The sequence below is a fragment of the Mauremys reevesii genome, linkage group 24 (genome assembly GCF_016161935.1).
Source record: "Mauremys reevesii isolate NIE-2019 linkage group 24, ASM1616193v1, whole genome shotgun sequence".
Taxonomy (NCBI): Eukaryota; Metazoa; Chordata; order Testudines; family Geoemydidae; genus Mauremys; species Mauremys reevesii.
In genome coordinates, this window is record NC_052646.1 from 3,321,264 (window position 1) to 3,347,586 (window position 26,323).

At 50.2% G+C, this 26,323-nt stretch overlaps 1 protein-coding gene across 2 annotated transcripts; it reads left to right on the forward strand.

Annotated features, from left to right (window-relative positions):
* The first annotated feature begins 7,301 nt into the window (after positions 1-7,301).
* On the forward strand, positions 7,302-21,011 carry ETV3 (ETS variant transcription factor 3). Of its 2 annotated transcripts, XM_039513445.1 has the most exons (6): positions 7,302-7,458; positions 9,890-9,952; positions 11,016-11,253; positions 14,225-14,340; positions 16,994-17,277; positions 17,424-17,591. In XM_039513445.1, exons 2-6 carry the CDS (start codon positions 9,907-9,909, stop codon positions 17,454-17,456), a joined length of 717 nt encoding a protein of 238 aa, XP_039369379.1. In that variant the 5' UTR covers positions 7,302-7,458; positions 9,890-9,906; the 3' UTR covers positions 17,457-17,591. The 2 variants fall into 2 exon arrangements, with proteins under 2 accessions (XP_039369379.1, XP_039369378.1); XM_039513444.1 differs by having other exon boundaries at positions 16,994-21,011.
* Positions 21,012-26,323: the final 5,312 nt, after the last annotated feature.

Sequence of the window (26,323 nt, forward strand, 5' to 3'; positions counted from 1 at the left end):
AGCGGGTGACTCTTTCCGTTTGCATCTTGCAACAGAAGAACACAGTCCCAAAGCAAAAAAAACAGCAGGAGGCTAAGGTGAAGGATGCGTCTGCACCTGAAATGGCCCAGGAACCAGAGCAAAGAGCATCCAGACCAACCAGGGAAGTTCTGGACCAAGCAATGCCCTCACTGCGGCGGCTGGGAGAACGTAGGAATCGCCGGAGCGGCCCAGACCCAGGTCCGTGTGGCCCGGTATCCCGTGGCCAGAACCAGCTGGTTCCGAGGAAGGAAGCAGAACACTGCAGTAGCAGAGCTGGGATAATCTGCCCCCACCCGGAGGTCTCGTCCTCGGCTCTGATAGTCAGAGCTTGGTTTAAACTCTGAAGCCAGAGGTCTGAGATCCCGGCCAGAACTCGTGAGGATCACTCTGGAGATTCTTGATATCCAGCCCCTTTGGGAACCTCAAGTTCTTGGCCTCAAGGGGGACGGCCACGTGGCAGAGCGGCTGGATCAGATGTGGTGCTGTAACTCAAGCTGCTGAGAAGGGGACTCTTTTGGGAGCTGGACTATGGTTCATAAGTGAGGCCCCCAGAGAGGGGGCGTATTGCTTTAAAGACTTCTGTCCGTGAGTGGAATACTTCCGGGAACCTGAAGGGAAACTGAGGCAGGGACTGCGGTGGCATGCCACGCTCAGAGACTGCCCCCCTCCTACAACAAGTCTAAATAGTTATATGTCGATACTGATGATCTCACAATCCTTGCGGCTGAATAAACGCTTCAGCTCCTAAACCCTGGGGGTTTGCCAAGAAAAGGCCATTCCTAGCCTGTAATTTTGCAGCGCGTTACAGATTTGTATTCCTCAGCCCTGGATCGGGGCCCCGTGGCGCTAGGTGCGGTACAAACACAGAAGGAAAAGACAGTCCCTGCCCCAAGGCACTGGCCGTCCGAGAGACGAAGATGGACACGTTGGCAGTGGTACCAGCTCACCACCAGCCTAACCCTTGAGATTTTTGTGCGCACCTCCGCAAAGGAGGGTGAGCAGAGGGAAGCCGGCGGTGGACAGGGCCTGTGCTGCCAAGTCGCGCGTCCTCGTTCGGTGAGCATGGTTGGCTGCGTTTAGCGCGCGCACGTCACTTCAGCGGCTCTTGCTGGGGTCGGGTCAGCCGTGTCATCTAGGGAACCGGCAGACGCGCTCCTTTGCGGGGGGAGTTTTGACTTCAGGGATGGGTCTGCTGTTGCTATTATTATTATTTACTCCCTGTGTTGCGGTAGCGCTCCAGAGCCCCAGTCCTGGCCTATGGCCCCATGGTGCTAGGTGCTGTACAAATACAGAGCAAAGAGCCCGTCCCTGTCCCAGAGACCTTACAGCTGGCTGTGCTGTGCTGTTCTGCTGAGTTCTCGAGGCTCAGACTTGGCTGCCTGAGTCTTCAGAGGAAACCTGGCAATTCCTCGCTGCCGTACCTTTACTTTTCCTCCCCCTGCCCTCCGTCACTCACTCCATCAGCGTAGCAGGAGCTGCACTTTCTTTTTTGTTGTTTCAGGCCGAGATTGTCCAACCTGACTAGTGGGCTGAGATGCCTTCAAGGGGGCTGGTTTTCAGTGGTACCAAATCCCCTGCCCGCTGACAATCAATCCCCTGGAAAAGGGTCACAAGTTGGGTGCCCAAAATTGCAGGCCCCCCACAAATCACTAGCAGTTTCGCCAGCTCCAGGAATTGCAAAATCAGGATTCCTGAATCCATCTGGCTCCTGAGGTTTTTGCTCATGGGAGCTGGCAATGCTGGAAGCGCCTTTCATGGCTGCTGGGCAAAGACAGATGTTGAGAATTTGGGGATGGCCCTGGGGAGCAAGGGGGCGTTGGTTATTGTGGCCCAGCGCTGCCGCCTGGCACTCTCCTGCCCGAGCGACGCAGGATGCAGATGTGGCTCGTGTTAGCCACCCTGTCTTCTGCACCAAGCAACGCTCTGCTGAGGGGAGCTCGTGTCTGGATGGGGCTGAGTATCGAGGGCTGGAGAGACTAAAGGGAAGGGAATCGTGGGTCAGGAGAATGGTAGGGGGGAGCGTGGGGTGTGTGTGTGAAATTGTGGGATTGCATATTCAGGGCGGCCAAGTCTCTGCCACCTCACACGTCACTTACACCTCGGGCAGAGCGGTCAGCCTGCCTGTGGCTCCACCAGAGTCTCACGCCCGGGGCTGAGCTGGGGGGGGGGGGGAGGGCGCAGGTCTGGGTCTGAGCAGGGAAAGGTAACCTGCGTCTAGGGCGCAGCAGCAGCAGTGAGGGGGCCTGAGTATTAGTACCAGCTTCCACCAGAGGGACCCCTACTAAACCCCTTGCCCCCACCCGAGACCCCTGCCCCCAAAGTGACTCATGCCAGCCTCCAGAAAAGCCTCCGCCAGGCCCCCAAAAGACCCCTGCTCCAGAAAGACCCCAGGCCTCTGTTTCCCCCAAAACACCACAGCCAGTTCCCCCAGAGAGTCCCTGACCCCGCAGACCCCCCTCCCAGACAACCACCAACCCCAACAACCCTCCCCGCCCCAGTACCCACCCCCGACACCTTCCCAGCTACGTGCCCCTCAGCATCCACGACACCCTCCAGCATCCGCCCCAGCACCCACCAAGCCATCCCCCATTTACCCCCCCTTCACCCTGCCCTGCCCCATAGCTGCCAAGCCCCTTGCATAGCATCCAAGGCCAGAAGGGACCAGTGTGATCATCTAATCTGACCCCCCATATAGCACAGCCCAGGGACTGGCCCCAGAGCAATTCCTGGAGCAGAGCTTATGGAAAAAACACCCCATCTGGATTTTAAAATGGTCCCTAATGGAGAATCCCTCACGCCCCCAGATCAGTCCCAGTGATTAATTGCTCTCCCTGTTGAAAAGGTCTGCCTTCTTTGCAGGCAGAATTTGTGGGGGTGATCTGCGAATCAATTTGAATATATGCAAACAACCCCATTAAATAATTTGCATCGAACGTCACAGGTGGAGCTGCACAAATCCAGGGGAGAGAGGCATTACCCCCCCCCCCCCACAGGGTTCTCTTTCGTGGTACAGCTACGCCACCGTGTGGCCTGAGTGATAACTACAGGAACACACCGGGCCCCTGGCACTGTCATGCCTGCCCCATGGGGCGAATACCCCTTCCTTCGTGTGCCTTGTCTATTCAAGCGGTGAGCTCTGCGGGGCAGGGACTGTCCCTAGGGGCCTGTCCACACAGGGAGTTATTCCCTGGGTAGCTGCCTGTGTGGACGAGCCGGGAACTGTGTGTTTGTGTGGCCCCTAGCACCTGGGGGGCCCTGATCTCAGCTGGGGCCTGCAGGCACTGCACAAAATGCACCTTGTGCGATTCCGAACCAGTGTTATCATAAGGCTCTCGCTGCAGACAAGGAGGCCTGTGCCATTTCTCCCCGCCCTGGGGCTTGCAGGCAGGGGCGGCTCTAGGAATTCTGCCGCCCCAAGCACGGCAGGCAGGCTGCCTTCCGCGGCTTGCCTGCGGACGGTTCGCTGGTCCCGGACCCTCCGCAGGCAAGCCACCGAGGGAAGCCTGCCTGCCGCCCTGGCGGTACCAGCAGAGCACCCCCTGCAGCTTGCCGCCCCAAGCACGCGCTTGCCGTGCTGGGGCCTGGAGCCGCCCCTGCTTGCAGGATGCCCTGAGAGCTGGGGAGGGGGGCGCTCTGGGTGAACAGGTTTAAATCAACAAGCCCAATTTCTCTCCCCCCCCCACACACTGGCTGGCAGCAGCCTTGTCCTTTTGCTGCTGTGATGCCCATTTACACCAGCAGGGGATCTGGCCCATCAACTCCAGTGGGGGGTGATGCGGATTTGTGCCAGCTGCGGATCTAGAGTGACCAGATGTCCCGATTTTATAGGGACCGTCCCGATTTTTGGGTCTTTTTCTTATATAGGCTCCAATTACCCCCCACCCCCTGTTCTGATTTTTCACACTTGCTGTCTGGTCATCCTATGCAGATCTGACCCATGTCTTATAAATTCAGTTAGCTTTGTGCACAGCCCAGGGACGCACGGTGCTGGCAGCAGAGCAAGCTACACTGTCGCGCTGCCCTCCTGCCCTGGAGAGATGTCATCTAGAGAGGAGCTCCGTCTCCATGACCCAGTCAGTCCTTGGCCTCTACCGAGGCTGCTGGCAAGGGACAATTGCGGTGCTGATACTTGTCCCGCAGCCACAGAGAACACGATGCAGACGTCACCAGCAAGGGGGTGAATGAGCGACGGCTGCAGTGGTGGGTGGCTACATCTCTGCGCAGAAGCAGCCTGAGACCCGGCAGCTCATGCCACCCAACAGGCCCCCACGTCCAGACGGCTTTCCGTTTGCTAGTGTCCCAGGCTCGGCTTTGAGTGGGAGACCTATAGGTGAAAATCCCACCTCCCATCCTCCTGGCCAAGGTGTCGTTTCACAGCGGCTGCTTAACTCGGTGTGAGCTGTACGATGCTAGGGCATAGCGGGAGCTCTATGTAATGCAACTGTTCATGCCCCAGGCGCAGACTGGATGGGTGAAGAACCTGTCCCTGATAGGACCTTTGATCTTCATCACTGCAGGTTTAGCACCGAGCTCAGCCACTGAGCGGCACTCAGGCCCCACAGGGGTGGGCGTGTAATAGACAGGCTGGTGCCTAAATAGAGAGAGTTCCTATCGGCTGAGAAGTGAGTAAATACACGCTCCCCGGCCGCTCATCTCAAGGCAGCTGAAGGCAGCTGGGGCAGACCTGTCCACTTTGTAACTCCAGTTTGAATTGGTCAGTTCTGCGCGCAGCACAGGCCTGGAAAGCGGGGCGGGAAAGAGAAACCTATTCGGGCTGCTAGTCAGTAGTCGGGATTTCCCCATGCCGGTGACCTAGTGACTCAGGCAAACTAAACAGGGTTGAGTGGGGTCAATGTTTGGATGGGAGACTTTCAGAGAAAGGCCTGTGCGCTGGTCATTGTTACCCGTAGTGCGGTGGCACCGCCGAACCCCAGTGCACAAATAGCAGATACAGCCCCTGCTCCGGAGAATTCACAAGCAGGACATTGCAACAGGTGACTAAACAGGGGAGGGAAGGAGGTAATAGGACCAGATTATAGTAGCAACAGGGAGCACGTATCAGTTACACCGCTCCATTATTAAGATCTGTCAGGACATGGAAACGGTGGTCTGGCTCAGCGTGCTAAGTTTCTTAAAGGGCCCGTTAAAAATGAATTAACTCCTAAACCAATGAGCGGATTTACGTGCCAGTTCTCAGCGGATTGGTTCTGCACTCAGAGAGGAAGGGCTGGAATTTGGGGAACGCGCTGCAGTCTTCAAACATGGAACCACGCCTCTGGCTTCGATACCAAAGGTACTTTCCCCCGTGCGCTCCTTTCAGCCTGGCACGAGCACTGCCCGAGCGACGTGCAGGTGCAGTCTGACTCAGTGCGTTGGCACTGGTTTGCTGGACTGCTGGATGCCAGCCCAGCTGCAAACAGCCCAGGGTGTGCTGCTGCCGGTTACCAGAGCGTGGGAGACACGCACGCAGCCCGTTCCCTGGCATGCATGCCCTGGGACTATCCTAGGCTCCCTGGAGTAGCGGAAGTCCTGGCGCCTGGTACCTGCCCCGGCTCTGGGTGCATTCCATCCGCCAAAGCAAAAGGCCTCCTGGAGATTGTGGAAAGGATTGTGGATCCTTCAAGGGAAAGCTCCCTGAGACTAGTGAGTAAGGATCCCCACCCTGAGCCCCTGGGAGTGCTGCCCCCCAAGGACCCCCATGTGCAATGCATGGTCAGGGCCCCCTAAAAACATCAGACAGATGCGTTCCCCATAAAAAATAGCATGGTGCATGGAGGGTGACTTAGCAGGCTCTCATCCCTGTTCCCCCCAACCAGGGAATGCCGGGAAAAGTGACCCCAGCCTCCCCCTAGCGTTGCCCCCCAAACCTTGTTGCTAACATGGGGCTCTTGCCCCGTGCAACCATCTTCCTAATGTCCTCTCCAGCTGGGCCTTCACCTGAGCCCTCCATTGCTATTATTTGTGTGGCAGTAGCACCGAGAGCCTCCAGCTGAGATCCACAGACACAGAGCGAGGGCTCCAAAGTGCCCCCAGTCAGGCAGAGGGGAAGGACTTGTCCAAGGTCGTACAGCAGGGCTGGGAATAGCACCTAGGTCACCTGAGTCCCAGGGCGGTTCCCTAGCCACTAGACCCCGCTGCCCTTCCAGGAGTCATAGTCCCAGTGCATTGCTGGGATCAGAGCCCGCAGAACAGATGTGAGGTTCTGTTACATGCCGTGATTACTTCCGGGTCCCTCTGGCTCAATACAGCGGCCTCTGTGCTGCGATGGGAAACTGGTGCCAACTTTCGCCCACAGGGGCGAGTTCGAAAAGTGGCCATTGGGATAACGTGAGCGGAAAAGTCTCTCTGCATTTTCCACTGCTGGGCAAATCAGTTTGGAGAAAAACAGCCCCAAACCTTCTTCTGTCAGGGTGAAACGGCCGGGCTGGGACTGGGGGCGCCAGCACAGGGGGAAGTCATTTTAAAAAAAAAAAGTTTACTAAATTAAAGCTTTTCTGCCGAGAGCATTATTGGAGTACTCAGTACCCCTCCTTCCCCCCAATGCCCCCACCCCACAACTCCTCCTCCCTTCCCCCACCCAACTCATCCCTTCCTCCCCACCCCAACCCCCAAACTCCTCCTTTCTCTCGGCCCCCAACCCCATCCCTCCCCTCTCATCCCTCCCCGTCCCAAATTCCCTGCCCTACCCCCTTCTTCCTTCCTCCCATCTGTCCTCTCCCCCCATTACCCCTCTCCATTTCCCCCCTCAATTCCCCTTACCTCCCCTCACCTCTCTATATTTCCCCTCCTCCCTTTATTCTGCCTCCTCTTTCCTCCCCCCTCAATTCCCCCTTATCTCCTCTTCCCCTCTAACTCTCCTGCATTCCCTCCCCTTATCTCCCTCATCCCCTCTATATTCCCCCTCCTTCACCTTTCCCTCCCCACCTTATCTCCCCCCTCGTATTTTATTCCCCTTATCTCCCCCATACCTCCTCCATATTCTCCCTCCCCTCTAACCCTCCTCCATTCCCCATCCCTTGTCTCCCCATCCCCTCTATATATTCCCCTCCCCCATCTCCCCATCCCTCCCCCGTTATGTCCCCCTCTATTCACCTCCCCATATCTCCTCCCCCTCCCAGTCTAGTCCCACTTCGCTCTCTGGGGCAGTTTGTCCCCTCCGGGCACTCGTTGGAGGGGTGGGTGGACGGGGGCTGTGTGTGTGTGTGTGTGTGCGTGCACGGCGGGGGAGGTGACGCTCGGTGCGTGCGCGGTGACGCCGCTGCGGGGCGGAAGCGCGTGTGGGCGCCCAGTCCCGGAAGCGAGTGGGTGGCGCTGGTTCCGGTTCCGGTGGCTGCTGGGCTGGGTGGCGAGGGGGAGGCAGCAGGCGAAGGAGCGAGCGAGCCAGACACTCGGACGGGCGCAGACTCCGCCGCCCAGAGCCGCCGCCCGGGGACTGAGGTGAGGCCGGGGCGGGCGGGGCGCCCTTCCCCCGATCCCCGCGCGGCCGCGGAGCCGCCGCCGCCTCCCGCCCTCAGCCCGGGCCGCCGCCTCAGCCGCTCGTCGGGCCTAGGCCGGGGGGGATCCCTGGGACTCACGGGGAGGGGAATACCATTTACGGGGGCAGGGGCGGGGCCTGGGGGTATGAGGGTTGAGGGTCAGTGGGGAGGGGCTGACAGGGGTTCCTTGGAGAAGGGGAATAGACGTGGACCTTAGCGGGGATCCTGGGACTCATGGGGAGGGGAATACCGTATTTACGGGGGCAGGGGCGGGGCCTGGGGGTATGAGGGGTTGAGGGTCAGTGGGGGAGGGGGCTGACGGGGGGGGTTCCTTGGAGAAGGGGGAATAGACGTGGACCTTAGCGGGGGGATCCCTGGGACTCATGGGGGAGGGGAATACCGTATTTATGGGGGGCAGGGTCTGGGGGTATGAGGGGCTTAGGGTCAATGGGGGAGGGGGCTGATGGGGGGGGTTCCTTGGAGAAGGGGGAATAGACATGGACCTTAGCGGGGGGATCCCGGGGAGCCTGGGGGGGCCACGGGGGCAGGGGATGTGGGTCTCTGGAGCTGTTGGGGGCCGAGGCTCCATGGGGAAGGATTTGGGGGGATCTTGGGGGAGGGGGGATATATAAGGAAGGATGGGGGAGCTCTCTGGGGATAGAGAGGGTGGGAGGCTGGAGAAGGAAGCAGTGGGGGCTGTGAAGGTCTGTGGTGTCCAGCGGGGTTTGTGTTTCTGGATGGGGTTATTTGGGGGCTGCAGGGCCAGGTCAGTTTCGAAACGGGCTCCTAAGGAGCTGACGGGTATTTTGGGGCAGTGGTGGGGTTTGACAAGCCACTAAATAGAAGGGTGCAGGAAGTTCCTAGGGCTTGGGGGAGAAGGAGGGTGTGGGCCCATCAGAGGAGCTCACCTAGGGAGAGGGGTGTGGTGAGTATTAGGAGAAGGGTGCTGGGGGCTTGGGGTTATTGTTAGTGCTGGGCTGGTTAATCCATTTATTGGCCCTTATCAGCTTCTGCTCTGTTAGGAGAAATTGCCTGCTCTAATCCTGGTTTGTTAGGGCTCTTGGTTTTCTCTCATTAATGACTGACTCCCTATAACTTGAGTGTTTAAACACTGGGATGGAAGGGGGGAAGGAAACCTACTTTAAATTGTCCTGCCCCACCCACGGTGGCAGTGGAGAGGTTTGGGTGCATTAATATAAATGTTTCGAGGGCCCCCAAGGAAGGTTCCATAGAAATTGAATATTAGGATATAGGATACCTCCCCCCAAAATGGGGTTGCACCCATAATAACCCCCAGCAGACAGGGTTATGCTTATAAATTAAATACTGATGAATTCTGTAACCCTGCCAATTCCAATCATTATTTACTCTGCTGGAAATTTAGACTATGGGGAGCAAGGTTGTTGTTTTTTTTTTAACTTATTGTAGAAGAAAGAAACCAACGGATTCTTCCATTTTTAGAGGGCAACACTCTATTCTCACCTATCTCCATTCCCCTACTTTCCTTAGCTTTACTGTTTCTAAACATAGATCTTAACAGGAAACTTCATTGAGGAAGTATAAATCTTTAACCAAACGTTCAGTCATCCCTACGAAGGGCTGAAACAAGGTTTAAACTGGATTTAGTTTCCACAGTCTTGATGGTGGATACTGTTCACAAGGGACTGTGTAGACTGATCTAGGCCTAATTCTGGCCCCCACTTATCTTTCAACTTGAATAGAGATGCACATCCCCCCCCCCCCCCCCCCGCGCGCACGCAATACTGGACAGTTGCAGTGCTTTTTGATGTCTCTTTGCTTGAATAACGCCATGGGTAGTAGGAACTTATGTGTTTACGTCCTGTACCTCAGAATATTCTTGGGAACATGAAAAGCCTATATCTAAGCTTCGCTCTGTGTGATCAAGAAAAGCACATGCAGGTAGTTTTTAACACAGGGTTAATTGGCCTAAAGAAATCAAAATCAGATGTGCATTCTTGAGTGGAATTCAGATGTTTGGATATTTTTTTCCCTTTTGCTGGTACATCTGGGTGAGCTCAGCAGCTTGTGTATTTTGGCACTCAGGCCTGTCTAGTAACAGAAGACAAACTGTTTGGCTTGTTTTGTCTGTCTCATGGTCCCGTCTTGCTGTAGTGTTTGATTTTTATATTTCAATGGCAGGTCAGGAGGGAAGCAGATATTAAATGCTGTGTGGTTTTAAGTCAGGTACTAGTAATTACGGCTGCTAATAGCAATGAAATCCTGGGTACCATCTCTTGGAGTTGGGAGTATTATCGGTTGGGGGTGGCTACTTTGTCTAAAAGAGCTTTATACAGGAAGGAACAAGATTCAAAGTCCCGTGGGTAATAATTGCATATTGATATGGTTGTTGCTTATTTCCTTTTATTTCGCAGTCAGCAGGAGGGAGAAGATGAAAGCAGGCTGCAGCATTGTGGATAAGCCAGAAGGAGCAGGAGGTAAGGAAGTGTATATAATGTGAGACTCTGCACACTGAGAACTCTTAAAAGCCTGATTCTCATTTACACTGAGAACCCTTTAGGTGGTTCTGACAGTGTAAAGGCCCCTTTGTCAGAGCTGTGTGTGGATGGGAATCAGGCCATCAACGTTAATATCAAACAGCTCTGTAATTACGTTACAGGTGAGGTCTGATGTCCCGTGAGTTTTGGATTTAGAATCACACAGAGCAGTTACTGGGTTAAGACTTGAATACATTTTCCTATAGATGTTTTGCATGCAGGGTTTGTGATCTCTGACCTTGGTTCATGCCCCACTATGCCTTGTAAGTATTTTCATACCCAATTACTGTCTGATATAGAGGTAACACAAATGTGTAAGACAGCTTGGCTTAGCATAGTTCTCAGAAAAACCCCAAACCACCCTGTCCACAGTGATCTGGGAAACCCTGCACCAGTAGTGATGCTGGAAAACTGTTCTGACACAGCTAAACTCGAGTCATTCATAAGCACCTGTCAGCATGGCTGAAAGCGGTGTAGACTAAGATTTTCTCTCAGAGGCTGGGCAGGTGACTGGATTTGATGAAAATAGTGGGTGCTCAAAACCTCTAAAAATCAGGCCTCTCATTTAGATGCCTAGATATGGATTTAGGTGCCTGATTTTAGGCACCCAAGTTCAAAAATGTGGCCAAGATGTCTGGTGTGTAAAGATCCCTTTTCATTCTTTCTGGTTCTTCTGATGTCTTTATCTTTAGTTCTTGCTTCTGTTTGGTTTCACAATGTTGATTTTTCACATTTCCTTCTCTAGGGAGGCAGTATTGCATTGTTACAGCCAGGGAACTGCTGGACAGGACCCTGGAGTTCTAGTCCTAGTATTTATACTATAGTAGCGTGTAGAGACCATAACCAAAATCACAGCTCCATTCTGCTAGACACAGTGAAAAGCAGCCACTGCTTTAAAGACCTTACAGTTGCTGAGCTCTGCTCCTAGCTCCAGTTTACTATGTATTCTTTTGTTTTAATGGCTTTTAATTATTTCACTCTGTTGCTTTGGGTTCTCTTCAAGGCTATCACTTCCCAGAGTGGGCATACAAAACTGAATCGAGCCCTGGCTCCCGTCAGATCCAGCTCTGGCACTTCATCCTGGAGCTGCTGCAGAAGGAGGAGTTCCGCCATGTCATCGCCTGGCAGCAGGGCGAGTATGGGGAGTTTGTGATCAAGGATCCAGATGAAGTGGCGCGTCTGTGGGGCAGGAGGAAATGCAAACCGCAAATGAACTACGACAAGCTGAGCCGGGCCCTCAGGTGAATGGAAAGATGCTTGTAAACAATTGTTGACGAGGGTGAAATATTCAGAATGGGGTTGACAGGGAAGGGTAGCTGGAAGATGGGGCTGATTCATGTACAAAGTTGATTGTGGAAATTGACTCCTCTTCTCCCCCCCAGCTCAATTGCCCCTTAACTTTGGAAAATTATGGGATCATCTGGTTGGTTGATACAGTTGTATTTGGAAAAGGTTGGACGGACATGGGGAGGAAATGGCCACATGGTTGCCAGAGGGTTGTGACATAACAGCAGATTTGTCCTCTACCCGACTGTGGGGTGTAATGCCATACATTTGCATTTATAACTTGAAGATCATTGTAATCAGGATTATTTACTTCTCGGGAGCTTTCCTGTCTCTCCTCTTCCTCCGATTCTGATGCCTGCTTGAGTAATATAGGTGTCGCAGGAAAAAACATTGGCTTATTCCATCAGTGATACAATTTCTGAGAAAGCAACTCCCTTGTTTAAGACCAGTTCCTACTTGTACAGAATTAGAGGGTGAAGACATGGGATTAAAGTTCCTTCTTGATTCACAATCAGTTGTTTTACAACAGTTGTATTTCCCTTATCTTTATCCTGGCACTTGTATCTATAAACATAAGTCACAGCGCAGTGGGATCCTGGTCTATGACTCTCACCCCTAGGTGCTACAATAATACAAATAATAAATAATCCTCATTGGCCCCCCTCAGTGTTCTTCTGCACCTGCTGCGGCAGTAAATTCAGCTGTGCAGGGTGGCGGGGGTTGATCAGTTTTTACTATGCACTTCTGAATCTATTAGCAACGTTCTGTTACCTTTTCTCCTTGCCAGCTTCAATCCTAGTTCTTGAAATCTTTCCCCCTGCATAACCTTCACCAGAACGCAAACCAGTTTTATAAGAGCTTTTCAGTCTCTGCTCTGTAGTTTGAAGCGGGAGGCAGCTCAAAACGGGCACAGTCCTGTTGGCTAGGGAGATGTAGCCTGGTCAGATCTGTCGTTATAAAAATGACACTGGGATCCGTTCTGAGAAGTTGTGGTGTTACCAACCTTGCTAATAACATGGGCCTTGCTGTCATGTGCCCTCTGATCCCTCCTGGGCAGGGCAGGCAAAGATAAACAAGGAAGCAAACAAAACAGACACATAATGGAACAGGAAGGAAACAATAAATTGAATAACACCAAGGCTGCAATTGATGTATGGGAGTGGAAAAAACTCCACCTGCCTGATCCAGCCATGCCTTGGTTCCTCGATCGCACTCAGAACTTCGCTGAAGTGAGATTAATCAGCAGCGCTGGCACAAGCAGCTACCTCAAGTAGGAAACCTTTGTCTTCCCACTCCCTCCCTGTATTCCAGCTGCTTGATTTCTTGCCATCTGTGCAAACACAAAGTGCCGACGACCAAGATTTTAAATACCAAAGGGTGAATCGTGTGTAGTATTTTGGTGTACTGGTTAGGTCTACAATGTGATTAGGGTTGTGATTTCCTGTTTGCGTTGCCATGCAGTAGCTCTCATCGCGCTAGCGTGCTAAAAACAGGCGTGTAGCCCTGGTAGCACAGGCAGCCGTTCTGAGTGCAAACTCACTTAACCCCGCAGGTGCGAAGGTGGCTCGGCGAACCCACACAGTCGCTCGCCGCTGCCTGGGCTAGAGCTACCATGGCTACGCTACAATTGTTAGTGTGCCACCTTGATGTGAGCTAGAGCATGTCTACGCAAGCTGGGAATCACACCCCCAGCTCATAGTGTAGACATGACCACTGGGAGCCCGGGGACCAAGGTTAGCCCTGGTGCTAGCAGGTATGGTTCCCATTGGAGTTTATGGCCGGGGGAGGTGCTGCTGCCTCCAGGCTGATTTCAGCCAGGTTCTGATTTCCTTGCAGACGTGCAGCACCTGGATTTTGTTTGGCTCCATTAAGGCTCCATCCCCGTGGATGAAGCTGGGCTAGCTGAGTAGCAGCACGGCCTATTTGTAGTCTGACCAAAGGATTTGACAAAGGAGGATGTGTATTGCTATTCCTGATGCAATGATGGGTAAATCAGACCACAGAGGGGAAGTCACTCGCCCGAGCTCACAGGCAATTCAGTGGTAGAGCTTGGGACAGAATCCAGGTCTCCTGAATGCCCATCCATTGCCCCATACCCCGGACCATGGTGTCTCCTATAGTATCCAAGAAGCTGGAGATGGAAAGGACCTTTGAGGGCATCTCTCCTCACCTTCTAACAACACAATGACACTTTTGGCAGCAGATCCACTGATGCCGTTGAGTGGGCGCTCCCATATGCTTTCAGAATGTGAGCTTTACTTTAATCCAGACTGTCTTATGGACACGTTCCTTCCCATTCTCAATCCTTTAACATCCCCGTGGCAACTGCAGCTACTGCTTACGTGGAATAGAAGCCACAGAAAAGTAACATACTTCGCTATCTTTAATGGAATTTAGCAGTTGGAAATGACGAGCCAGTTCTTTGTGCCTGGCCGGCTCTCTGGGCTGCCAGCAAGTCCCCTGGGAACCACAGTCTAGGAAGCCCTGTGTTGGGAGGCAGTGTCACTGACCTCACCCTTTGGGAGGCCTGGTAGAGAGAGCGCTGCAGTGGGATCTACGGTTTTATTCCCAGCTCTGCCACTGGCCTGCTGGGTGACCTTGGGCAAGTCACTTTGTCTGTTTCCTCATCTGTAAAAAGCGGATAATGATTCTAACCGTCACAAAGTGCTTTGAGACCCGTGGCTGAAAAGAGCTAGAGACAAGCTAGGAATTATTCTTCTTTGGAAACTTTTCCTGACAACAGCCTCAATTTTCCTGTGCTTAATTTTACTTTTCTTCTCTGAGTAGCTTTATTTCTTTGTAGACAGTTGGAACTTGGACACAGTAGAAGGCAGGCAGGCCTTAGAGTGGCTTAGACAATAGACATTAAGCTGTATTGCAGCTGACTGGCAGAGCTCTTGATAGCATTTTAATTTTTTTTGACAGATATTATTACAACAAGAGGATTCTTCACAAGACAAAAGGCAAAAGGTTTACCTACAAGTTCAACTTCAACAAGCTGGTGATGCCCAACTATCCATTTATTAACATACGGCCCAATGGTAAGCTGGAAACGGGGTTCCTGTCAAATCCTAATCAATGGGCGTTGATTGGCAGCATATGGAATGCTGAGCCTATGCTGTGACATGCCTGTAGTGCAGGGAGGCAGCTAAAATCACACCCAGTGTTCTGCACAGATTCCTCCCACAGTCTCTCATTTGTCCAGGCTTCCAAGCAATCAGTGCTAATAGGGTGGGAATGTCAGTACTATGGTGATTCTGAAACTGGGGTGCACTTGCCCTCCGTTTGCCCTCCCGTGGCAGCCTTCAAGGCAAGCTCGAGGCATATAGGCTTTCTGGGGTTGGTTGTCTTTATTGGATGTTGGGGGTTTGCTTCACTCGCCGTTTTATTGGAGTGTCTTGTCCTTCTGATAATAGGAGGTTTCAGTTCTATTGCAGGGACCTTGTCGTACGTGCTTGCAAAGCACCCTGTACGTTTATGGTGCCGTATAAATGTGACCTTTCCTGTTACGATGTCCAGAGGTCTCGGGGACTAGCTGCATGTAAATGTTATCAAAATGTTCACAGCCTAAAGACAGCGATAAAGAGCTCCCTGCTCTCCTGAAGGGCAGTTAAACCAGCTCTTATGCTGACAGCAGTCCTTGATTGCTGTGTTCCTGCCCCTTTTTGTGTCAAGCAGAACAATTCTTGGCTAAATTGCTCCGGCTTTCAGGGGAATTTACTATCAAGTGCAGATCAGAGCAGCTTCCAGTGGTAGGTTTTGACTGGCTTGTGAGTCACGGGAGCTCCTGAACTCTTGTGGTGACCCAAATCCACAGTGGTTTCGCAGGGTAGCCACAAGGTGCTTAGACAGGAAGCATCGGTGTTGGCCATTAGGATGTTCAGAGCATTGAGTCTCTTGTCTTTGAGTCAGTAATTCCTGAGTATAAGTTCCACACCAGGCTTTGGGCTAATGCCAGCATTAATGCTGTAATTATATTGTCAGAGGGTCCATCCGTCTTGAGTTCCACTCTGGTGGGTTTTGCGGTGGAATTTAAGATCCTCCTACAGTTGAGGACTAACTCTGGAATCATAGGGAGCACACGACCCCAGGAAAGAATGCATTCTAATGTTGCGAATGCCATTGGTGGGTGTAGAATGGCGCCTGCATATCTAACAAGCCCCCACGCTCATCAGGGAGGATCATGTTGAACATGGTCAATGGGATCCTTCTGGGAACCATTACATTTGGGGCCTAAACTGCAGAACTCAATGCTGCAAGGAGTTGGATCAGAAGGGACCCTCGCCTGGCCACGTTCAGAGCGCCATGCAGGGCTCACCTCATCAAGAAGGCCTGATAAATGGCTGAAGATCAACCTAACAAAGACATGGGGATAGTGTTTGTGGAGACTGAGTGGTGGCAGCTATTCAAAGTGGGGGATGATAGTCTGTGAGAGATGTTTGTTATCCTTACTGCTGGACTTTTTGCTTAGCTACCATGATGACTGGGGCACTTCATAAATACCTAGCTAGATCCTGGCTGTGCAGCCACTGAGCATCTAACTCCACATTTGTCAGTCTCAACCATGAAAGGCCAGAATTGTGGTTTCAAAGAGCCTGTCCTTTGAGAAAACATCCACCCTGGGGTAGGAGCCAATGGAGGAGTAGAAAACGCCATGAAGTAGAGTTGCTTCCCCCATGTGAGAAGTGTCGCATGTAGGGAAGAAATGTATTTTCGAGGTGCCCTGAACCCAAGCATGAGGGATATAAAATGTAGCGTGAAGCTGCACTGCAGATCTATAATTACTACAGCAACAAGTCTGAGCAGTTCCACCCCAACATTGCTCACTACTGCTCCTGTTTGCCGCCACTCCCTCCTGTCCCTGGGGCATGCATTTAAAAAAAAAATAGTTTGGAGAATTGGAATGCATCTGTCTAATTACAACCTGTTTTCTTTCCTCCTGGCTGGGGGTGGGGGTTGGGATATTAAACCTGTTTGGGGCACTGGAATCCGATGTCCCCTCTCTCCTTTCTTTTGTGTGCACTTTACCAGGTAGAAGTGCTTGGGTCTCTTTGTGTCTGAGGTGAGAGCAGGCACAAAACTGCATTAATCAGACTTCTGTTAGCAATAGCAAATATTAAGCACAAGGGTCTTCTCATGCCTTCAGATGGGAGTTGTCTGAAATGGTGGGTAAACGTCTGAGATCAAATCTCTTCCATTCTGGAAGAGCACAAACGGGTGGGTTTTGAAATTCTGTCATGAGAATTGGAGCTTTATCAGCGGTGTGTGTAGTGGCTTCAATAAAGCTGTATTGCATAACGTCTGTCATGCATGTTGCCTCCAAAAGCCTCTCAGTTAAACAGGAGAGCGAAGGAGACCTCGAGAGAGACAGAAGGGGCAGGGGAAACATGTTTGGATCTGAAAATCACCAATTAGTTGCTAGTCGAGATGAGGGGAATAAAGAGCAGGTTTCTAATGCAGCAGAGAGTCCTGTGGCACCTTTGGGAGCATGAGCTTTCGTGGGTGAATACCCACTTCGTCGGTTTCTAATGCTGCTCCCAGCCAATCACCTGTTACGCTGCTGAGTGTATGTGGTGCTTTTTTGTTACGTTTTTAAGTATCTCCAGGTGCAGCCCCTGCCATGAAGCTCTTACACTTTCCTCCCTGGCCACGTGGGTTCCTAACACTCCGTTCTCATTCTCTCCCTTGCACCAGGTGTCGTCCCACAGAGTGCCCCACCCGTCCCCACCGCTTCGTCCCGTTTCCATTTCCCACCCTTGGACAGCCACTCTCCCACCGAGGACGCCCAGCCCAGCCGGTTCTCCGGTGGATCCCTGGGGCCATCCAGCCAGGAGCCTCTGAACGACAGCGCTGACAGGAAGCCTGACGTGCCGGAGTTGGAGGATGTCTCCTCAGACTGGCGGCGTGGCGTGGATCTCATGGCTTCTCGGAATGCAGTGGGCCCTGGGAGCATCAATCATCAGAAGCGCAAGCCAGAGGTCATGCTGCCTCTCTTCACGAGGCCTGGGATCTACCCGGATCCTCACAGTCCTTTTGCCGTGTCCCCTCTTCCAGGACGCGGTGGGGTCTTAAATGTCCCAATCTCGCCTGCCTTGTCTCTGACTCCAACCCTCTTCTCCTACAGCCCCTCGCCAGGTCTCAGCCCCTTCACAGGTAGCAGCTGCTTCTCTTTCAACCCTGAGGAAATGAAACACTACCTGCATTCACAAGCCTGCTCGGTCTTCAACTACCACCTGAGCCCGCGGACTTTCCCCCGCTATCCGGGGCTCATGGTCCCACCACTACAGTGCCAGATGCATCCCGAAGAGCAGCCCCAGTTCCCGATCAAGCTACAGCCTCCACCCGTGGGGCGGAAGAACAGGGAGAGACAGGAAAGCACTGAAGAGGCGACTGCCCCCCAGCTAGCTCCTGCTTCCCCCAGGGTTAAGGTTGAGCCCATAGCGGACAAGGAGCTTGAGAGTGAAGAGCCACCAGCCAAAGGGAAGGACAAAAGTGAGGAGGAGGTGGAAGGGCCTGGCATGGTGATGCCAAACACCAGCCTGGAAGGAGAGAGGGGGCCTGTATTTGCCAGGCCAGCGGCCCCATCCTGGCCCTCAGCACCACCAGCACCTACCCGAATAAACTTCCCCACTGAAGAATCCCAGGGGCAAGGGGAAGGAGGTGGAGAGAAGCCATCCAGAGAGCCGGTGGGAGACCCCGGGGTGCAGGAAAAGAGAGAGGATGCCCTGATGCCACCAAAACTGCGTCTGAAACGTCGTTGGAATGGTGACCGGCAGGCTGAAGCCCCCGAGGAGCACCAGAACGGGAAGCTGCACTGGAATGGCGTGCTGGGTGCCTCGCCCCTTGTCCCGCCACCCAAGGCAGTGACAGCCACGGCTGCATCGGACACCTAGGAACTAACTGGAAGGCGCTACAGTCCGTTTGTATTAGAATCCATGTATTTATGTAGCAAAGTTGGAGAGGGGGTGGGGGTGGGGGACTAGAATGGTTTGATAATTCTAGGGACTAGGACTTTGGTTTTTTGTTTTGTTTTAATTTGTTGAATCGAAGGTGAGACTCTGCTTGTCCTGGTTAGGAGAGGGAGGCGCTAACCTCTTCTGGGCGTGAGGTCGAGACCTTGCGCAAACTCCAGGAAGACCAAGCCACAGTCTCCAGTGAGGCTTATGAACTCCAGACATAATTTACTTTATATTCTCTAGTATTTATAGAAGCAGGAATCTGAGTATAGTTTCTTTTTATGGCGTCGGGTGCGGCAGTGGAAAAGATTTCCTAAACAGTTCAATCGGAGATGCGATTTTTTTTTTTTTTTTTGTCGGCATCACGAGCTGTCGCTCTTTTCAGCGGGTTTGGCGGACGGGAATGTTGCACTGTCTTTAAATTGAAACAGAGATTGCAGAAAGACAAACATAAAAAACCAAAACAGCTTGGCGTCAGGAGGAGGAAGCTGCTGAAAATTCAGCAGTCAGTGGTTTTTGAGTCAAGCTGTATTTCTGACAAACAACTCTCATTAAGACTTGAAGACGCAATGGTTGTTCTTTCAGCCTTCTTGAAATATTGAAAAAGCCATGAGCAATTGTAAAATCTTTCAGGGAAGGGAGTAGTGGAGTGGGAAATATAACCTAATGCCTTTAATAGAATGCATTAAAATGTACCCTCGGTTTTTTCTTCTTTCTAATAGTATGGGTGGGGTGGGAAAGTGATTGGAAGATTAACCCTCTAATTTGATTGTGGTGAGTTCATGGAAAAGGAATGAGAGCTTTGTTAAATCTACTCCCTTTATTGTTTGGTTCCCCTATCACTTTGAGTCATGCCTTAAATACATAGATACACTTTATGTGATCAGGGTCTGTTGACAGAAGAAGCTTGTATAACAGCTGGATCATCTTGACCGAGGTTGGGTTTCCATTTGGTATTGGGGGTCTGTCTCACTTTTAATACCATTGGGAGGAAAACGTTGTTTAGACTGACTGCGATGGGGGCGGATATAAAGGATTGCGTGGAGGGACAGGGACAGGGCAGGGTGACATTGAAGACAGGGTTCCAGTGGGGGCAAGAGAGGTTCAGAAGTGAATTTTAGAGGACAAGCTGGTTCTGTAGAGTAGTTTGGTGAGTGGTGGTGGCTATTCAGACCTTGCTTTGTAAATCTTGCCACATTATTTGCGATAAACCTGCTGGTTCCCTGGATAGCTGTTTCTCATTAGACTAATTGGCCTGGGCTTCGGATTACACCAAGGAATGTGATTCTCTCCTGTTGCATTGGGACTCATTTCTAATGATTCCTTGAAAGGCACTTGAACGATTGATCTCGGCAGGGATAAAGTCCTATCTACAGTGTTGTCGTTTATTCATGCAAGTCTAGGAAAGCGGTTTTGAGCAGGCTAGCTACGCTACTAGCGAGCTTAGTATGTGTGAGCAGAGTATTACTTCCATACGCTATTACGCAACTATAAACCTGGTCTACATGGTTAAGAGGGAAGTTTGCCTGCTCAGCTTGGAGCCAGTGAGTTGAAAACCTGACCGTAAGGCCCTGCCTAAGCAGAATGGTGTACATAGTACAAGGAGCATTCAGAGACGAACTGCTCTGTTTGGTAACTACTGCCTGAGAGGCGCTGGCAGAAACGTGTGTAAATGAAGGGGCGGAGAAGGGGTTGTGATCTCTTTGCTGGGGCAGCTCTGCTTAGTTGCAGCATCTGTGCCGTGGGGCAGTTCCCCCTTCGTTCCCAGCTGCCTAATCTGTGCGCGCTGCATTAGAACCCACGGACTTCCTAGCTCCCAGTTCTTGGCCGTAAATCATTCCCCCACAGGGTTGCCTTTTCAGCATCTAGGTTTGCCTCCAAATTTGGAAGTGAGCACGGGGGGGAAAGGGAAAGGCATCCCTGGCTTTCGGAACATCCCTTTCCCGAAGAGTGGGCCAGCAGATGTCAGTATGAACTCAGGAATAGAAACTCGAGGCCTTTCGAATCAGTAATGCATATCTTCAGCCCCATCGTACCCAAGTGCCAGAATCGAGGGATGCTGCTCCCATTTGAGGGGGAATAAAATCACCCGTTTCGCGCTTCTTTTTCCAAATGAAAGTTAAAACTACATTTAAAATGTTATTTGGCTTTAAAAGTTTGCAATCGGTTTGGGTTGGGGGTGGGAGGGTCGATTGTCATTGCACTGCAAACTGGGATCTCCAAGTTCAGGGATAAAGGACTCAGGTTCTCAGGACAATGGACCAGTGAACGCTGGGTACATCGGCGTTGGGGTGATGTGTTCAGCTTTGGAGAAGGGGGCGGCAAAGCCCATTAGGCAGCGTTCCTCTGTTCCCCCTGCTGGCTCAGGAAGACACCTCTTTGCAAAGGTGTTCCTCCTGACCAGACTTAACATTGCCTAGCAGCAGCTTAAAGGAGGAAGCTTATAAATACATTTTAAATAAAATATATATATATTCCAGTGTGCCAAATATTTAAACTTTTAAAGTTTAAATGGTTGAAATCTCAGCGTCCACCTGTATTAACTAATCAAGAGCATGTTAATGTTTTAAACCATTTTCGCTTTGTTTAGCCATAGAGAATCTGTAGGAAAAGAACTTTAATGAGACAACCAGCCGTAAGCTGAGGTTTGCGGGGGAGAATTGTCAGGGCAAAGCATGGGGTTGGGAATGTTAGCCGAGCATCTCCCCTCGGTGTTGCAAAATTGTCAAGCCCTGTGGGATCAGTCTGCTCAGTAATGAAAATGATTCCTTGCATCCCCCAGGGAAGGGCGAGGCTGTACTAGCTGGGGGTGGTATTTGGCTAATACTGCCCTGCTCCACATAGGGAATTTAACCTCTCTACAGTACTGTGTAGGTGAAGAGAAAGGAGTGGCCTCCTCTTGAAGCATTAAAACCCTAGTGACAAGCTGTCACTGTCTTCGCCTACAAGACAGGTTAAATCCATTGCTTGGTTGTCTTATTTTTTTTATTTATTCTATAATTATGTGTTTATTTTTTAAAGTAACTTTTTTCTTTTTTTTTTCCTCTTACGGTTCCTGGTGGGTTTTAAAAAGGATTTCTTCTCTTGGTTTGAAATATTTTTAATCAGATTGTTTAAAAAAAAAATCTGTTAAATTTTAGTGTGTTTTTAAGGAGAAAAAGTATTTACTGATAGAAAGTTTTTTAAAAAAAATAAATTCACTTTTCGTGAGGCATGTTCTTTGACTTTATTAGAGTTGATTCAGCAGGGATTAATATGGATGCATACACTCTGTTAGCTTGAGCTATCTGTCCACTGAAAGCAGAATTAAGTGTGTGTATATGTACATAAAAATGTAAAGTAGTCTTTAAATACTCCATTGTGCAGTGCCTTTAGCTGTCCCACTTTCTATAAAGTCTTCAAAAAAGTTTGCATATATATATTATATATATATATGATGTAATGTTATAGAAATATATGTATAATATACATATTTTTTCCAGGGGTATCTGATAGCTCTGTATTTTGTTATGGAAGTTGAAAGAAAAAATAAGTATTTTACCTCAAATTAAAAAGTTAAATAAACCTTTTAAATAAGTCATCAAGGTTTTTTTAGTTTTTGTGCTTTGTCAGATTGTCTATATGGTGCCCATTAGCAGAGTATCTTCATGCCTCAGACACGCTAATGCATGGATGTTCACATGCATGGTGAGATATGGGGAAGAATCATCCACATTTTACAAGATGGGAAGCAAATAGATGAAGTGATTCAACCGTTGTCTTACAAGAAGTCTCCAGCAGAACTGAAAACTGAATCCAGATCTTCCAAGTCGATTGCTTTAACCACCAGACCGAACTCGGCACTCTGATGCCTAGCTGTTATATAGCACTTTGCGACCTGCAGAGGAAAAGTTCTCTTACAAAAGGTCAGTATGACTATCTGCATTGTAGGGATGGTGAAACTGAGGCACAAAGTGGGGAGTGAATTGACCGTGGTTGTGTGGCAGAGCCATGAGTAATACCCAGGTGTCCTGATTACCAGTCCTGTGCCTTAGCCAAGGACCATTTTTTACAGGCTTCCTTAAATGCCACTTGCATACAGAATCTTGTTGCATGCATTTCTCTAACAATCCTCCCCTCCTTTCTCCTCCTGCTAATGAAGATCAGTATTTCCTTCTCCACAGTGCACTGTCAGTAGCCATGTCATTGCTCCCTTAAACCCTTGAGTATGCCTCCTCTTCTGACTGTCACCATGACTACTCTCTCCTTGGTACGCATGCAGCTTTGTAACCCGGCAGCTTCGTGCTCTGCTTCTTGTGGTTCCTCTGGTTTGCCCTAAACTGTGTCCTGGCCCTCACAGCTGACACCCGCACGCTGGTCATTATGAACATTCGTTTGTGGAGATGCACAGTGCGTTCTGGCTGTTCGTATTGATGATACCAGCAGGAGGTGCTCACAGAATGAGTTTGCCCTGTATCTATTTTCCCCACCTCTCCAGAGAACTCAAGTGTGTGACCTCAGTGGCGTGTTTCGGCTCCCCCATCTCTCCTAGCTGGCGAGCAAACTCGAACCTGAATTTCCAGTGACTGGCTACTGTCCAGACTGTACAGGTGGAGGCTCCTCTTGGAACGCGTGTGGTGAGTTAAGTTTTGGCGCCATTCGTGTACTGGAACTCCTCTGACTTTGGAGTTGTGCAGTTTTTTGCCATTGTCCTATTTTAACCTGCTCGCTCTCTGTGAGCAAGGCTGAAAAGGTGCCAAAGGCAGCTGGCTGCATCGCAGGAATTCATCTTGAGTGCAGTCTTCCCATCGTCTTGTCGTAATTATTCTTGGGTTTAAGTGCATTGTGTTCTTGTGCCCATCTCTAGCACCTTCGTCCAAGCCTTCCCGTATACAGGGTACTTTTTGTTTGCCATTTTAACCCTGCCCTCTGAATAACACTAACCGACGTAGTTGGGATAGATAAGCAGCTGTTAAAGAGCTACTGAAGAACTAGACATGCAGCCCATATAATGGAAGACATCCACTCAATGTGCAGTGGCAGACAAAAAAGCCAACAATGTTGGGATATATAAGACAGAAAATATCATATTGCCTCTATATAAATCCGCAGTGCACCCACACCTTGAATACTGCTGCAGATGTGGTTGCCCCATCTCAAAAAAGATCTATTGGAATGGGAAAAGGTTCCGAAAAGGGCAACAAAAACGATTAGGGGTGTGGAACAGCTTCAGTCTGAGGAGAGATTAATAAGACTGGGGCTTTTCAGCTGGGAAAAGAGACGGCTAAGGGGGGATACGATAGAGGTCTATAAAATCATGACTGGTGTGGAGAAAGTAAATCAGGAAGTGTTATTTACTCCTTCTCCTGACATAAGAACTAGGGGTCACTAAATGAAATTAATAGGCAGCAGGTTTAAAACAAACAAAAGGAAGTATTTCTTCACCCAACACACAGACCCGTGGAACTCTTTGCCAGAATACATGAAGGCCAAGACTACAAGAGGGTTCAAAAAAGAACTAGATAAGTTCCTGGAGGATAGGTCCATCAGTGGCTACGAGCCAGGATGGGCAGGGATGGTGTCCCTAGCTTCTGTTTGCCAGAAGCTGGGAATGAGTGATAGGGAATGGATCACTCGATTCCCTGTTCTGTTCATTCCCTCTGGGGTACCTGGAACTGGCCACTGTCAGAAGACAGGATACTGGGCTATATGGACCTTTGGTCTGACCTAGTATGGCCGTTCTTATGTTAACAGGTGGGGTATCCTCCAGACAACACCTGGCCCTAACAAGCTGTATCACTGAAGTGCTAGTAATATGGTCAAGCATTTTCCCCTCATTCCTATAACTGCACTGTGGACTCTAAGGAAAACTCAACTGTTTCATTTGACTATCTGAAATTTTGCCTGGTGAGATTTCCTGCCATGAACACAATGAGTTATGTGCAGCGGTGGAGCTTGATAACCGCAAGGTTGGCAGGTAAAAGGATGAAACGTGTCTTTGAAGCCTAGGACTGTGCCAGCGGCTAGCATCGATCCCAGCAGCAGGAATCCATGGAAAGCTCTCCTTGGTTACCGGAGGAGGCTTTAATTGCTCAGTAATGGTATTGATGTGAGAGTCTCCTGGTGAAATAGGCTTCAGCCCCCCACCACTGAGAACCTGATGTTGGATGGTCAATAGCAGAAGCCTTTTCACCCTCCAGATAAGACTGAGTGGTATTGCTAGTGCGAATGTTGGACGTCGGTACAGAAGGCTGTGGAGTGCAGGCTTTTTCCAACAGGTGTGATGTCGCCAAGGTGAAAGGAATGGCTGGTGCAGACAAAGTACAACAGAGCCAGGATTAAACCCACTCATAGTTGTAATGTCTCCATGAGCACACACACACCCATCCAATGCCTGTCATTCGAAAGCTTATTTTGATTTAGCTTGAAGAAGTTCCTAATAGACTTTAAACACAAATAAGTCCAGTTTAAACCTAAATAAGTGTCCATAAAGCGAGGTGCAGCAAGCTTTTTGTATTGCAGTGGCGCCTAGCAACCTCCATTGTGTGCCAGGATCCCATGGTGCTAGGCTCTGTACATACACAGACGGATCATCTGTGCCCCCTAAGGACTTGCAATCTCTATATAAGAGACGGCAAATTGATCCAGAGCACAAGAAAACAATGATACGATACAGGGTGATGCAATGGGCAGTGCTCTCAGCTCAAGCTTGTTTAAAGTAAACCTAAAGCAGCTTAAAAATCGCATCTTTAAAGCGTTAGCCATGGAAAGTGGCCTTGAAGTGGAGTGGGGGCCTGGTAGTGTGACTGAATCAAGCCCAGTGACTGGTTCATGGTCATGGAGGAGATCTGTGTCAGAAGGGGGTGGGACATTGGGAGTTCCTGGCCCTGTGCTGACATCACAGTACAGTGCCTCTCTGTGATCACATTTCAATGCCCCTTTATCATTCTCTTGTCAATTGCTTCAGCACAAATAGAACAGTAATGCTGCGTTTCAGGTCATTACAATCCAACCCTTACCAGCTGCCCCCTGCAAAATTTTCTCTTAAGAAGCAAAGAAATTCCTGGCAATGTCAGTCGGCCTATCCTTCTGTTGCCTGTGCGTGGCTTGGCAAAGGCCTTACATTCAGTTTTTTAAATGCACAATTAATAGGAATCGCATGTTAATTAAATACCCAGTCATGACAAGGACATATGTATTAGGGTCTGATAGGGGCTGCTCACAGCACTACCTTTTTTCTGGCTAATCCTCAAAGGTTTATACTAAACAATTAGTTTTTGTAACCGTAATAGCATTTGCTGTCTGTCAAATATAAAGAGAATGCATATTTGAAACACCTTAAGTGTTTTCAGTGATCGCACTGCGTTGTGTATGAACCAGTGTCCTTTAGCACTGAAGGGCAATACAATAGACACACAGGTTGCAATGGTTCACAATGAGACAAAGGGCCTGATCTTTATTTGAATTAGGACTGCTCTAGCTGTGCAAAGGGGCCTTAATGTTAGTGTAACTGATTTGCAGCCACTTCAAGGCTCCTTTCCAGGGGCAGCCTGCTGAAAAGAGCATTAATGTAAGCGCTTGTCTACATGGGGAAATCGGCCAGCCGAGCTGTAGCAGAATAATTATTACCCCAATATAGCTTCACTAGTCAATTTCCTAATGTAGACAAACCCTAAATGAGAATTGGAACCAGGTGTAGGGTGAGCCCCTGTACGTTTGTATTACGCGCTTGTGTGACATTAGATCAGCATGGTGAGTGGTGCTCGTGAAAGCCGTGAAATGGGACATTTTGCTTAAAATGTGTGGGGTCAAATTGGTCCCTTACATAACTCTGATTTCCTGCCATTTATCTTAAACTCTGCATCCAAACTGCCCTGGGAGTTTAAAATCTGAATCTGGCTCTAAATGTTTGTAGTTTAAATCTCTCCCTGCCTTGCATATGGGGCCTAAAGTACCTATATGGCCTCCGTTATCATAGTGTCTGGGCACCTCGCAATCTTCACAACCTCTCTCTCCCCAGCTCCACCCAGTGAGGCAGGGCAGTGTGGTGTTATCCTAATTTTTTTCAAAATCTTTTACGAAATTCTTT